Below are 14,625 nucleotides of genomic sequence, written 5' to 3'. Positions count from 1 at the left end.
TTCCGCTGTAATGTAGTGTGTGTTTGTCTGCTACAGCGTCCATGATTTCATAAGAGTAGGAAGGTGCCGGGGTTAAGGGTACTCCACTTACGCAGGCACTCCTTGCAGCAGGCTCCCTTTACGTAGGCAGGAGCCGTCCCTGCTGGGCACTGAGGGGGAGGGCAGGAGATGGCCTCACACTGCACTGTGCCGTTCTGCCAGGAAGAAAAAAGAATCACATTGTTTAAACAGCAACCAAACAACTACAACCCCAGACATCAGCTTTTCATGCTGACTTCCTAAAATATATAGTGCTGTGCAAAGCTTTTCAACCTTACCTAGTTACAATACCTCTGAACAACTGGACTTTGGATAGTTTCAAGTGGTTTTTATTCATAGTTCTTCTGTTGTGTTGAAGCAAGAACTGCTGAGTGCCACTTATTTTGGTTTAAACAACTTCAGTAAACATTTCTGATCGGGACAAATAGTGTTGATGATGCCTTGAAAAATGATCAGTACTCCTAAGATTGATCACATTGAAACTTCACATTAAAACCTGTAGGAGCCAATTATTTTTTGTTAATGATTAAAAACGTCTTTTGTTTTTGTGCATAATCTAGCCAAGTTTTTTGGTTATTTAGTCATGTTCCTTTATTTTTGGTTAGTTATGATTAATTGGGGTTAATTTTTTTTTATAAATAGGCAGTCAATCATAGGACCAACATGCATCTGGGCGGGCGTATGGTTTTTTACCAGCGCAAGGGAAAAAAATAAACTGAGAAAACTAAAGGAGTGGAATTTCACTTTTTTGTGTCATCAAAGCTGGGCCACAACAAAACCGTTAATTGACCATTGCAAAAATTGTGAAAGTGGAGAATCTTATTGCTTATACTTCATTTCTGGCTCAGGCCGGATGGGAGGAAGACCTATAATAAACTTTCTGATTCTTTGGACTGAATGCTTTCAACAGGTTAATGTGCTTTGATCTAAATTATGTTACTTTTGATCTAACAATATCTTAGGTTTTGTTTTGTTCTTTTTTCTTGAAGAAAAGTAGACAAAACAGGAAAAAATAACTCTCAGGTAACTGACAAGCTTCCCTGATCAGGCAAAGGAAGGCTTAAGCATGATGCAGCCACCACCATGCATCACAGTGCAGAGATTCGGTTAAGGGTAATGTGAAGTGTAATGTGGGGATCTCTGCCCCAGTAAGGGTCTGATCTTCAAAGACTCCAAATAAGTGCCAGATTAAAAGAGAAAACATGCTTAATAAGTGGGAGTGTTTCAGGTGATCTACAAAGATTATGCGTGGAAAACATAATAAATAAAGATTAGCCGATTAATAGATAAAAAAAAAAAAATCAAGATTTACTTAATGGAAAAGTGAGATTTTTTTTCTACTTCTTGGGCTTACATAGCTCATGTTGGCATCAGATGATTACTTTTTTGTTTTTAGGTGTGAATACTTTTAACTGAAAAACCAACTATATGTATAATAGCATCATCTGCAATTATTTAGTTTGTTATATTTTCATTGTTTGTTTTGATACATGGTTATTTTACAAGAACTTTCATAGCTTGAAATTCAATGCCCTTTAATTAAGGTCATGTCCCATAAGGGATGATTGAAATAAAAACTAGTTTTGAAGGTAAAATATGTAATCTTGGATGAAACTCAAGGAGGAAAAAAAATCTGTTAACTGGATTTGGAGGGAAAAAATCATATCGCCTGGACCTATGAGATATGAAAAGCAGTTCAGTCCAGCCCGATTAAACGGAGCATATTGCCTGGGCTGCAGGCAGTCTGATCCTGGAAGTAAAAGAAAGATGAAGTTCTAAGCCATGGGAATGAAAGTAGTAATGATTAGAATTTGTCTTTCAGCTGTTCCCATGGGGACAATAATTTGATCATCAGAATATCATTATAACTAATAATTGTTTAAAGAGAGTTATTTACAAATGTTTTTTTTTTTTTTTTTTTTTGCATTATATTTACAGTTAGAAACAAACTACAAACCAAGTACCTTAAAGCTTTCTTTCAAGAACTTTAAAAAACTATCTTAAAGGCCAGATCCATGTAATGCACAACTTCCACTTGGTATAATCCCCCATTTGAGCTTTGAATCTCTGCCATTAAAGTTACAATTGATGTAAAAGGCAGTATGTTTGGCTGGAAGGGCCAGAAAATGTATTTTCTTATCATACTAGCTGTTTTTTTTCCAGATATTTAAAGCTTGGGTATAATAATCTAATTTTGGAAAACAGACATTACATGTCTTCCTCCTTGACATGTGTACAGTGCCCCTTGGTCTTCATGATGCTGTTTGATCAATATTATTCCTCAACAGACCTTTGGAGCCTCTACAGAACAGCTACATAGGTGCAGTAATTAAATTAAAAAGAGGTGGACTCTGCAAATTATTTGCTTTGGACTTTATTTGTGACTGTCAGTGTAAAAACGACTCGGTACAAATTAATGTTACTTATTTCAGGGTTTTATTTGCAGAAGCTTTTCAGAACAAGGTATAATTTCTTCTCCTTTTTCACAATCATAAGGTATTTTTCACTTGTGTTTATAATTTATGGCTCCTAAAAAAAGATGATTATGAGTTAAAATCAGGCAAAATGGGAAAAGATTACAGTGAATAACTTGTAAGACCCTGCATTTCAGCACCAAACCGAGCCAAAAGAAAGAACTGCTTTTTTAAGGCAGCTGGAGATGGGCTCACAAGGATACTCATAATGTTCTGATAGCATACTTTTAAAATTTGTAAAAGATTAAATTGGCTCTGGAATTACACTAGTTCACTTTGTGGGTTAATGCACTGCAAATAGCTGCACTTACAATGCCATAACGCATTTCCAATAATAACAACTGAATACCACAAATCTTAGAAGCAAGACAGTAGTGGGGTTCACAAAGACAGACTGCTGTTTAAACCAATGTTAATTAATCATTAAGGTGGTATTTGAACATTTATGTGCAGGAATACACCGATAAGGTTTGTGCTTTTAGACTTTAGAATATAGCAAAGGGAGGAACAAACATTTGTTTGTTGATACATCTTAAGCAAATGATCTGTTTTTTTAAGCTGTTTTCTGCCATAGAAAACCAAACCAGTTAGAACCAGTAAATATTTTAGTAGAGGAAATGCTCCAGTAGAAAAACCCTAGTTAATGTGTAGACACAACATTACATCTGTGGAGTTTTTTGCTTTTTCTTTGATAAAGGATTCATAGTTCCAAGTTTAGTGGCTTTAAACAAAGCAGCGTGACCAACTCAAAGTATTACAAGAAAGCCGGAGGCTTTGACACCAGGATTTTGCCATTAATATATCCACACACTTAACTTATATATATATATATATATATTGCCTAGATTGGCCAGCACGCCCAACATACTCCAGTGCCATCTACTTCCTGGCTGCTGTGCCTATAATTAACATCGTTTTCACGGCTGAGAGCTCTGTGACAGCAACATCTATGAACCTGATCCACATAATTGATAACATCTTAATGCCTCACCTTTGAATTTTAAAGGTCAAAGCTAATTGCTGCGCATAAGGTAAGGAGCGTATCCTATCTAATTCCCTAATTGCAGCCGAGTAACGGAAAAAACAGCATTCCTAACGAATGTAGCTATTCCATTGGATGAGTGGGTTGAACAAATCCCTGATGATAATTATCATCTGTCAGGAGCAATTAGGTGCAGCACATTAAGAGATATGCAACGTCTTTTCTCTTTTTTTTTTGCTTTGCATGTTGGTTAGCAGAGCGTGAAGGTATCTGATTGGCTGGATTGAGCAGTTTAGTGGCGCTATAAGATTCATGTTTCGGAGCTGAGTATGCTGACAAACGGTGAAATCTGTTCGCTGATGTGGAACAGGCCCAATATTTCCATTCATTAAATAATTCTTTACACTTTTTATATGGCAAAGTAAATGACTGCCAGAAATAATCCCAAGCTCTATGTGTGTTGTGTTTGGTGCAGACCAGCTTTTTATTGCTTTACATGTGCTTTGCCTTACATATGGAAAGCTGAGAGGTGTATGAAAATTAACAGCAATACAGACATTATTAAAAATGCATGTTTTCATGCACAAAAATACAAAAACTCATGGCTTCGCATAATTACAGTATTCATTTCATTACACACTCAGACATTCTTAAACATAACAACTAGCACTAATATGCAAATGATTTTAATTACATGCATGCTTTTAAACTGAATAAGAACAAAATCTAGCTTTCTGCACACATGCAAACATGTCAAACTGTGAAGACCCACCGTGCAAGTGCAGTTTCTGCAGCCATCTGTCCAGCCCTCGTCCTCCCTGTAGACGACCCCCTTGGCGCTGCAGGTTCTCTCACAATAGCAGCCATCCAGCCCGTTCATTTTCTCCTCGGCCCTGGACAGCTGCTCGCCCCACCCGAAAACATGAAAAAATAAAGTGTTAGGAGCCAAGGGGGGAGGATTCCAGTCAAATTCAGTGTTTCTATGTTCACATCCAGAAAGTAGAGCTTCCAGCATCTTTCACACACAATAACTGTAATAAAAGAAGCACTGCAATTTCCTGCATTTGTGGTATCTGTTTTTTACTGAACATTTACTTTATTTCTGTATTAGATTTGCCAAGCTGATTGCACTAAATCAGTGCAGAAGCTGACATGCCTATACTGTGCACTATAGAGGAAAACCATTTACATTTTTCAGCCACAAACACAATAGATATAGTGAAGTGATCATAAAAGTACAACCTATTACTTTATTAATATTTTAATAATAAAGAAATCTAGCTCTTTACAAGTTTAAAAGATTTGTCAGCCTGAAGGAATCGGTACGTAAGTACAACTGCAGATTGCATAGCCACTGCATTTATGCAAAGCTGAAAATGTATCACATAGATACATTTATTAGATCCAATCTTTACAAATATACTGTTAAAGTTGGTAAAAGGAAAATAAAAAGAAAATTAATTTCAAATAAAAAGTAAAAAAAAATGGGTTTTGGTTTTTAATGATGGTTTCTCCTTGTCCGCCCACTTAACTCCTAAAGCACATTACCACACCTCCTCTTCACTACAGTCCCTCATCTCATTATCAGAGCTCTGCAACACTAATGGATCTTCTTTCATGTTCATTTATTTAACTCCTATTCATTGACCTCCCCATGTAAAGCATGTGTTAGACTGTTTCCACAATAATAAAGCTTTTATTCTCTCATTTACAAATGATTAGCACCATTTTAACACAATTTCAGGGAGATTGTCTAAAACAGAAATATTAAATCAATTATTTAATCTCAGGACAGAAGAAGACAAATTCTGCTTTGTTTGACAACCCAGACAATTTAATGTAAATGTAAAAACAACAGCAAGTCGATTTTTTGTTCTCTCATTTTCTCAATTTTACCCTTCATCATTATTATTACCAAGTAATAAAAATATGCACTTAAAATATTTGAAACAGCTCTGGGGATCTCATATATAAAACACTGCAAAGCATCTATATTAAATGTAAGAATATGCAAAACATCGGAAAATGTTGCAAACCAGAAAAAATGATTGGTAAAACACTGCTAAAAAAAAAAAAAAAAGCAATTTTCCTTTATATCTGTACCCCAGAGTTTACATCCCAGATTCCACCTCATACCCGGCCCTCTGCACGCCTACATTCAACCATAAAAGTTCATGCAAAGCATTGCAAGAATGTCATTGTGTGCTTCAATGAACCAGCTGATCAATGCTATTTCATGGTTACCAATAGCAACCACGGGAATAAGAGCGAAAGAAACGCAGCTTAACCGAGGCAGAGATAGTATGGTGGTGGGTGAATTGGATAAATATTTTTGGTATCCATAGTAGTAGGTGACAAATTAAGAAAGATATTATGACCATTGGCAGAGTCTTATGGATGGAATGATTGTATTATCGAGAACATGGGCTGCATAGAAGATTTAATATAGGAACATATGGTGTTGTTTTGGCTACATAATCTCAGCTTTAGATGTTTCCTTATATGTCATGGATTATTTTGGATCTTTAACAAACTGACGGTGACAGGAAGCCTTATCCATTTCTCCCCCTTTTTAAAAATGATTCCTACTTTTAATTAGATTTAAAATTCTATATGTATATATTGTTTGTTATTTAAACCCCGCCCCTCGCCCGTAGACAGCTGGAGATAGGCACCGTCACCCCTCGCGACCGCAGCAGGGATACAGAAAATTAATGGATGGATGTTTGTTATTTATTTAATCATGTTCTTTAAAACTGTGCACCCAGACAATTTTTTTTACATGCTCTGACCTGTTGTTGTTTAACAGCTGTGATAAATGAGGACTGTGCAGTCCAGCAGGTCGGTCTCTCATATACTGGACCCAGTTCAGCAATTAGATTAAAGAGCAATACTCTGATTTTAATCCACTCATCATAATGGGTCAGTTAATCTTGGTAATCCCTAAAAACATGTTTCCTGGTAATTTCTACCATTTACAAAGTGTCCAGCATAGTTAAAGCATCCATAGCACACCGTTATGCACTTGTCTCTCAGCTGTGTTTAAATGTTAACAGCAACCCATGTGTATTCCTCACACCTTGACACATTTCCAAATCAATCTGTGGTATGACTTGCCCCTGTTGGTAATCAGGAAAAGGAATGTGACGGTGAGGAAACTTTTAAAATATATGTTGAGCAGACTTTGATATTAAACTTAAGACTTAAGACAAGCTTATGAACCTTATGAACCCTTTTTTGGGCGACAGATCAGCTGAGTAACGCCACTATTTCTCAAACTGCAGTTTCAGGTCAGTTTCATATAAAGTATATATATACATCTGAAAAAGCAGTGTGCCTCCTATGAACGGGTCAGAGTTGCTGTGAGGGACCACACATTTACATGCCAAGCTTCATTTTAGAGAGCCCAGCTTTTGCATTGAAATTTGCATACACAAGTTTTAGGACCAGTTTTGTGCAAAGATATGTTTTATAAATTGTCTTTTAGAATAAAAAGCTTTTAGCACTAGCTGTACTATTTAGAGACATCCATAACTTAGTTGGCCTTTTCCTAAAGAGATGCAAAATATACTAATTCTATTACAAATCAGATGTCCAAGAAGTATTGCTCACAATTATCAATGACAATCTGCTCATTAGACAATTTAATAAGAGAAAAGGCTACTTAAATAAATAGCTGGTTCTAACTTAACATAATTTCTCTTAAGATAATGTGTTTTATTGGCAAAGGAACACAGACAAGTTTTATGTTTTGTTTCTTTTCTCAATCACTATAATTATAACGGGACATTTGAAATAAAATATGCAAAGTTTTCAGAAGAAATAAATGTCAAATAAATCACATTACCTTGCTTGATGTTTTTGCAAGGATGTCCTGCAGCTCCATGATTTTCTGTACAAGTCCATGGAAGTCATTGCAGGTTGGACATGCTGGGTCAAAAATGACAACATACATCAATCTTAGACCATGTGTTCAAGTTTATTATAATGATTTACTGTAATGTTAAGGTAAAAAATAAAATGAATTGAGAGGGAGTAAAGTTGGATTATATATTCTCACCAACCCACTCTCAAAGAAATTCTCAAATTCTAAATCAAAATCTAATCTAAATTCTCTATCTATGCATTTTCTACAACCTCTTTCTCCTGTACAAGTTCACAGAGGGTTGGAAACAGCCTGAACCAGCTGCAGCAACAGGTACAGTATCTGCATTATATGTCATGATCTGGCCTGTTTGCTCCTCCCTAATTAGTAATTCCTTTCACCTGTCATTTTCCCTCCCTGCCTCAATTATAATTTATTCCTCTCACCTGTTTCTTCTTGGTTATATTCAGTTCAGCCTGAGCATTCAGTGCCAGATCATTATTTGTTTTCTGTGAGTCTGTCTGTTCAGTTTTATTTCATGGTTCATGTCCTGGGATCCTGGCAGCCAGTGGAAAGAGGTTTTTGTGTTTTTCTTTCGTCTCCTGATCGTCCACGGTTTTTGGCTCCATATATGGGGAGGTTCAGCTTTTATCTAAGTAAGCCTGGCTCCAGGGAGGAGACCAGTTTAAAGTCCTACATCAAGTTCTGGTTCCACGTCCTGTCTCGGCTACCCTCATCCACTGAGCCTGCTCATCTGCACCTGATCCTGTCTGCTCCTGTGCGTGACAGCCAGGTCACGCTTTCGGACCCTGTCAGACTCTGAACCCTCCTGGGAGCTTGTGGATGCCTGGAAGCCTGGATCCTGCCACCTGTTTTTGTTCCTGCCTGATCTGGATCCCTGACCAGGATCGGCTTCCAGCATGTCCTCTGGGACTGCAGCACTTGGGGACATTCTTGGACTGATCTGCTAGACCAGAGTGTCTGAGATTTTGCCCCGCCCCCTTCTGCAGAATCCGCGAGCCACAACTCCACTTTAGTTTTCTTTATTTAATAAACGTTTTGAACTCTCCTACTGGCTGTCTCTCCTCAGGTGTAAATAAGTGATTTCCTATAGCTAAAGAAAGTGTATTTACTATTAGAATTAGACTGATTTATTTTGTCATTTTGTATACACGAGTGTATACACAAAGAAATTTCGTTTAAAACAGCTCTATTATATTCATTTTTTTTAAAGTGCAGCCTTGAAAAACAGTAATAAATACATTTAAAAAATAGTAATATAAACATATGACTGTATATTTACAGTTCTAACATAAAATTTTTTTCTTTTTGTATAAATAAAATATTCCATTTTACACAACATTCAGCAGTCTAATGGCAGTGGGGAAGAAACTGTTATGGAATCAATTGCCAAAACACAAAAATTATTAAAATCAAGTATCACTAAATGTAGATTAAATTAGCTAGCAGCCCATTATGAAAAAACTTTTCTATAATGACACGACAAAAACTTACTTCTGTTCAGATCTGGACACTGCGAGATGTATCCTTGTGGCATTACCAGGATCTCTACATCCTGCATCACTCCCTGCATACACAGACATACAGGCAGCGTCTTCATCAGTGAGGAAGACAGCTTTCATTAAGCAGAAATACTGTACAAGTCACAACACAAAGTTTAAAATGAAGAGCCTGATAGAGTTTTCAGCAGGTATGGGACGTTTTTGGTCTGTCAGTGTGCAGTAGCTCAGGTGCCAAGGTGTAAAGTACCAACAAACTTTCTGGGAAATTAGTTATTAGCCAAAAGAGTAATTAACTTTCAACTCAATAAGGCTTAATGCTTGAATGAAATTCACTAAAACCAGAAGAAAGAAATACATCTGAGTGGGCAAAAACAGATCTATCAGTTTGAACAGTAGCTAAGAGGCAAACAATTATTTTGACTGATGCTCGAGGAGTCATGTCGTGTAAAACCATCAGGAAGTCAGGTGAACCACCTAAAAGTGTATGTAAAATCTGTTGTTCTGATCTCTTCTTACAAGCATGACCATTAAATACAGATTCAGCTTGATACATGAGAGCAAAATGACAGCTTTTTTTTCTCTGTCCGAACACTAGCCACCCTTTAAACATACACATCTAAACACAGATACTCAGTTGCCATAGTAACCTGGCCCAGTACACTCTTTGAGAGCATTTATAACCCTTATAGAAGTGGAGCAGCACAACTTAGAAGAAATTGTTTTTTAAATTGTCTTGCCACTTCAATTTGCTGGCCCTAAATTTAAAATCCTCTGGAAATGACTCGCCAGCTTCTCACCATCGACTGCCGGAAAAAAACGGAAGCAGATAAGAGATCAGACCTGTAACAAAACCACGGAAAAGTGCATTTGTTGTGGCCACAGTGCAAATTTCATTACATTTAGCTTCATCTGAACTGTGATGAATTCTGCGTTGAAGGGATGACATGCAGCAGAGTCACAGTGATGCAAGAGACGGAGCATTTAACCAACTATTGTGACAAATTTGGGACTGAGCTTCAGTAACAGGGTGGATTTATATGAAATCTGTCACATTTTATTGGATCAGTTTAACAGCCTAACTGGAACAATGCAGAAAAGAAAGGAGCTGACAGGTGTCTAATAAACGAGCTGAAATATGAAAAATCAACTTCCCGGGATATTCAGAGCTGACAGTAAAGTGAGAAATTATATAAAGCATTGAGAGTGAAAGCGAAATATATCACAGTGTTTTGGCAAGGAACTGTTTAAGCTGTATAAGAACCCAAGAAAATAATGTCTTTCCCACCACCTCAAAAACCAAACACATCTGTGTTTTCATGCTTTATGGGGACATTTACTTGACTTGCATTCCTTTTATATGGCCTAATTCAGACATTTAACCTAACCATTACCAACATTACTGCAAAAACGATCTAGAAATTAGTAAAATTGTCTTAAATTAAGTGTATTTACCCTTAATTTCAGTAGGTAAACAAGATGATCTGCCAATGGAATGAGTGTTTTTACTCTTAAAATAAGATAATTAGATAATATGCACTTGAAATAAGACAATGCAAATGTTTTTCTTATTTTACATGTAAATAGTCTTGTTCCATTGGCAAAATGTCTCACTTACCTCCTCAATTCAAGACAAAATGCACCTTTATTAAGAAAAAATTACTTATTAAGATTACATTTTTTGCAGTGTGCATATACTTAACCTAAATTTAACCTAAACTGAATTCACAACTAAATCCTAAACCCAAACCTAACCTAAAGAAAAGAACTTTACTATAGGGGGACGTAAAACAAGACCACACGCACACACACACCTGTAGACCCAGTTCTTCCTGTTTCATGGATATAACGATTTTATTGATAAAAACAGAAATATTAATACACATACTCTTAATTTTTAGTCTTATTCTTTGTCTTTTAAGCCTGAATGAACTGCAAAGAAAGTCAGAAAGCAAATATCATATTTCCTTTTCTGCATTTCTTTGCTTCCATTGACTTTATATCTGAAAAACAAATTCCTTCTTACAATAGTAAAGATTTAGTCCCTTAGCGTTAAGTAACCAGTGACCTTTTCTGTTATCATTTCTGGTAGCACAAGTATTCTCCATTCACTATTAGTAAAAAGAAAGGATTTTCATCAGTGCATTCTAGTCGACAATCAGAATCCTAGGTGTGTCACTTTTTATATCTTAATCAGACTTTGAATGTTATGTCCAAGTGAGAACCTGTCTACCAATAATCAATCTCATGCCAATAATCAAGATCATAAGGTTAAATCAATTTTCCATTGAACAACAGGGATTCTTTCTGACCAATTAAAACAGAGGAAACTGTGTAACATATTGATATGAACAGGATCACAGCTCCATTCCACAGACAGCTAGTCAACAGCAGACTGATGTTAATAGTAACACCTGGAGGTAAAGTGATTTTTTTCCCCTTAAGTGTCTCCCCAGGTGAGACATTGTGAAATGCAGTCCTGTGTGTTGATAAACTGTATATCTTCGTGTGTGGACAACACTACTGTAGATTCTAAACTTAATGAGCACAGTCCACAGGCTATTTAATGATCTCTCCCAAATCAGCATTGTGGGAGTTGCTGAGATAATTGTGCTGTGCTTTGCAGCAGACTAAGAGAAAGGGGAAAAACAATGATAAAAAAAGAAAAAAAAATTCCATTCCTAGAGTGAGCACAATATCTCTTGAAATTTAAATGGCAAGCCTTGAGAAATGCATGCAATTAAATCCCAAAGCTATAATACATAACCCCCAAATGAGACAAATGCAGAACGAGAAGGCAAACCAAGATAGCACATGGGCTGAAAAGATAGTTCTCCTTACTGCTCCGATTCATTCATTGCCAGCTAATAAGACAGATCAGGACAGGCATCAACATTCATATATTCTGAGAGAAGGGTCAGCTCTGCTGTACTAACCTTGAAGAAGCCGTGAGCAGCGTTTCTCTGTCCTAGCCAGAAGGAAGTATCCTCAGGTATGTCCATAAATGGTGCTTCCACCACCCGTTCATAGATCCTATAAACCAACAGTAGAAAGGGGTTAAAGCCATGAACCTTAAACCAGTGGCAAAAACATCTAATGGTCTTTGATGCTGGATCACTTTCTCTCCATGTTGTAGGTCCTGCCCTTTTAAATCCTTCTGTAAACTTTCTCCCCAAAGGAGAATAAAACCAGACATTTGCTTTCAGCACTGCACATGGTGACTCCGTCTGCTTCTTTTGTTGTGCCAAGGAGCATCAACATTCACAAGCAGCAAAGCCCCAGCCAAATTATACAACAGGTGCACATATAAAGTAGGAAATTCAAGGTGTCTGTAACTTTAGAAAGCGAGGTAAACATAATTACATAAAACCTAAACAGAAACCCTGGCCACTAGAGCAAGAACTCCTGATGCTTTTCTTCTTAAAAGCTGCAAAAATAAAATTTCGTATTCTGTTCAGCTTTTATGAAAAACATTTAATGCAAAGATATGAAAAGGGATCCATTACAAGTCATCTTTCAACTCTATTAGCAGATTACTTGGTTGTTTCTTTCACTCTAAAATACACTTTCTCCAAAGGCTGAATAAACTAAAATTTCAAATGCAGAAATAATAAAGATAGTTGAAAAAAAAATGTCTATGATGCATCATCTGTAAATTTGGATAACACCACAACAGGATTTGAAACTTTCTACAATGACCCCTCTGGCAAAATTTTAATTTTTTAAGATAAATAGAGAAAACTTCCTGCTGTGGTTTTCCTTCCATGTTGTTTATGTATAATGGAATTATAATCCCTATGATTTAGTTACTTCTATGTTAATATGTTATTAACTTTTTTTGTTTTTAAATTTGATTTTTGTCATCTTGAGGGTAGAGGTTGGTTGAGGACAGAAATGCAGAGACGAGTTCTTGTAGGTTTAATCAAAATCCCAAAGGTAACAGAATCAAAATCCTAGAACAAAATACTGAAAACCAAAAATCCAGGAGACGTCATGGAAAACACACATGGGAGCAAAGAACAAGAAACCAGCACTGAAGAATTTCACAGGGAGAGTATATATGGGAGACAGAACAAATACCCCATTTACACAACCCTTGAAAAACCGTGCCGAGACCGGTCCGAGCTCAGTAACTGAGATAACTTATCGTGTGTAAATGGAAAGCAAACTGAACTGAACCGAGCTAGACACAACCAGACCGAGATAACTGCAGACCAGTTCCAGAGGTGGGCTCGGCTCGGTTTTTCCCTGGCTCGGTTCTCTGATAACAAAAGCGCATGAGCAGAACGCGTCATCTCCGTCTGGTTGCACATCCCGATTCACACTCCATTCCAGTAGTTGGCGGTAATGCCCCTCCAGAAACAGAAGAAGAAGAACAACTTCTTCTTCAACTATAAACAACAATCGAAATCTTCTCCACGCAACACTTTAAATAATGGCATTTTAAATAATAACACCGAAGTACAGCAATAATAATCAAGCATAACTTTCTGAATGTGACGGGCGCCGCCATTTTAATTTGCTTGACTCCCTCCTTCTTCGTCTTCTTCTTCTTGTGTTTTATGACGGTTGGCAAACAACTGTTGGTGCATTACCGCCACCAACTGCTTGATTTCCTCCTTCAATACTGGCAGTAATACCGCAGATCATCACTAGGAGGCGAGGAGTCGAGGAACCGAGATAGCCTGATGTGTAAACGGTCGTCAGAACCGAGCTCGGCCTGGTTAACTGATCCGAGCTCAAACCGGTCTCGGCATTGATCGGTTTTTCAAGGGTAGTGTAAATGGGGCTATAGACTGGGGTAATCAGCTGATATGGAGCAGGTGTGGATGGAAGTGACTAGAAGGGAACTAGGGGATATGAGACAGGCACAAGGGGGCAAGAGAGAGTAACTAAAGATTGCTTAAATAAAACATAAAATGGAAAATAAACCAAAGATCAACTAAACAGAATTACTTAGATAACAGAAAACTTAATAATCCAAAAGGGGAAAACCATAACATTTTTTTTTTTATAAATGAGATCTTTGATTTCAAAGGGACAGCCTGTATAATAAAGGTGAAATAATAAAAATAATAAATAAGGTAAAATCAATGGCTCTAACATAAATTGTATAATATTTCAAGGAAGAGTAATGTTTTTGATAGGTCCAGAGCATTTTGTCTATGAAGTTCTTACCTGTTGCAGTCGACGTGTAATATGACATGGGAGGCACTCACAGCCACTGAGACTTTGTGCCATTGGTCGTCCGCAAGGCTATAAGGGAATACCTCAGTGTGATCCTGCTGGCTTTTGGTGCGGTAATGAAGACGCACCTCACTGCGTTGTCCGCTGCTCTCCAGCTCCAGAAACCTAAAGTATGAAAGTAGCACAAGCCGCATGATGACACATAATGATGTATTTAAAAAAAAACCTGCAAAGATCATCTTAATGTGCAACCTTTGTTAGATATCACGCTCATTTTAAAATGTCTGCTTTAAATTCCTAGATGTGCGACAGTAATTCATATATAATCCCATCAGTAGCTGCATTCAGTAGTATACGTTGCCTACTAGATGCAGCATCAGCAACACCTAACAACAGACCATATGTACTTGTTCAGCTGTTTACATTGGAGTATTAGTATTCAAAGAAGATCCTCTTCCCCGGAGCACTGAGCTTTACCAACCACAAGACATTAATGAAAAGAGCTGCCAGCATACAAACATCACCTCTGCTTTTAAAGGCAGACTTATTTAATGAAAA

General features: G+C 37.1%; 1 protein-coding gene across 2 annotated transcripts in view; it reads right to left on the bottom strand.

Annotated features, from left to right (window-relative positions):
- The window catches only part of LOC119780396 (protein kinase C-binding protein NELL2-like), a 142,532-nt gene that overhangs the window by 109,544 nt on the left and 18,363 nt on the right, over positions 1 to 14,625 (bottom strand). For both annotated transcript variants that reach the window (XM_038280430.1, XM_038280431.1), the window contains exons 4-9: positions 14,059 to 14,232; positions 11,817 to 11,913; positions 8,876 to 8,948; positions 7,343 to 7,425; positions 4,268 to 4,396; positions 92 to 194 (exon numbers count right to left, since the gene is read on the bottom strand). In XM_038280430.1, the coding sequence (XP_038136358.1) occupies positions 92 to 194; positions 4,268 to 4,396; positions 7,343 to 7,425; positions 8,876 to 8,948; positions 11,817 to 11,913; positions 14,059 to 14,232 (659 nt within the window). The remainder of the gene's footprint in view (positions 1 to 91; positions 195 to 4,267; positions 4,397 to 7,342; positions 7,426 to 8,875; positions 8,949 to 11,816; positions 11,914 to 14,058; positions 14,233 to 14,625) is intronic.

Source organism: Cyprinodon tularosa, unplaced genomic scaffold, assembly GCF_016077235.1.
Source record: "Cyprinodon tularosa strain WSP-4 unplaced genomic scaffold, ASM1607723v1 ctg16, whole genome shotgun sequence".
Lineage (NCBI taxonomy): Eukaryota > Metazoa > Chordata > Actinopteri > Cyprinodontiformes > Cyprinodontidae > Cyprinodon > Cyprinodon tularosa.
Note: the sequence above shows the minus strand (reverse complement) of the source record. Positions and strands in the feature narration are given on the sequence as shown.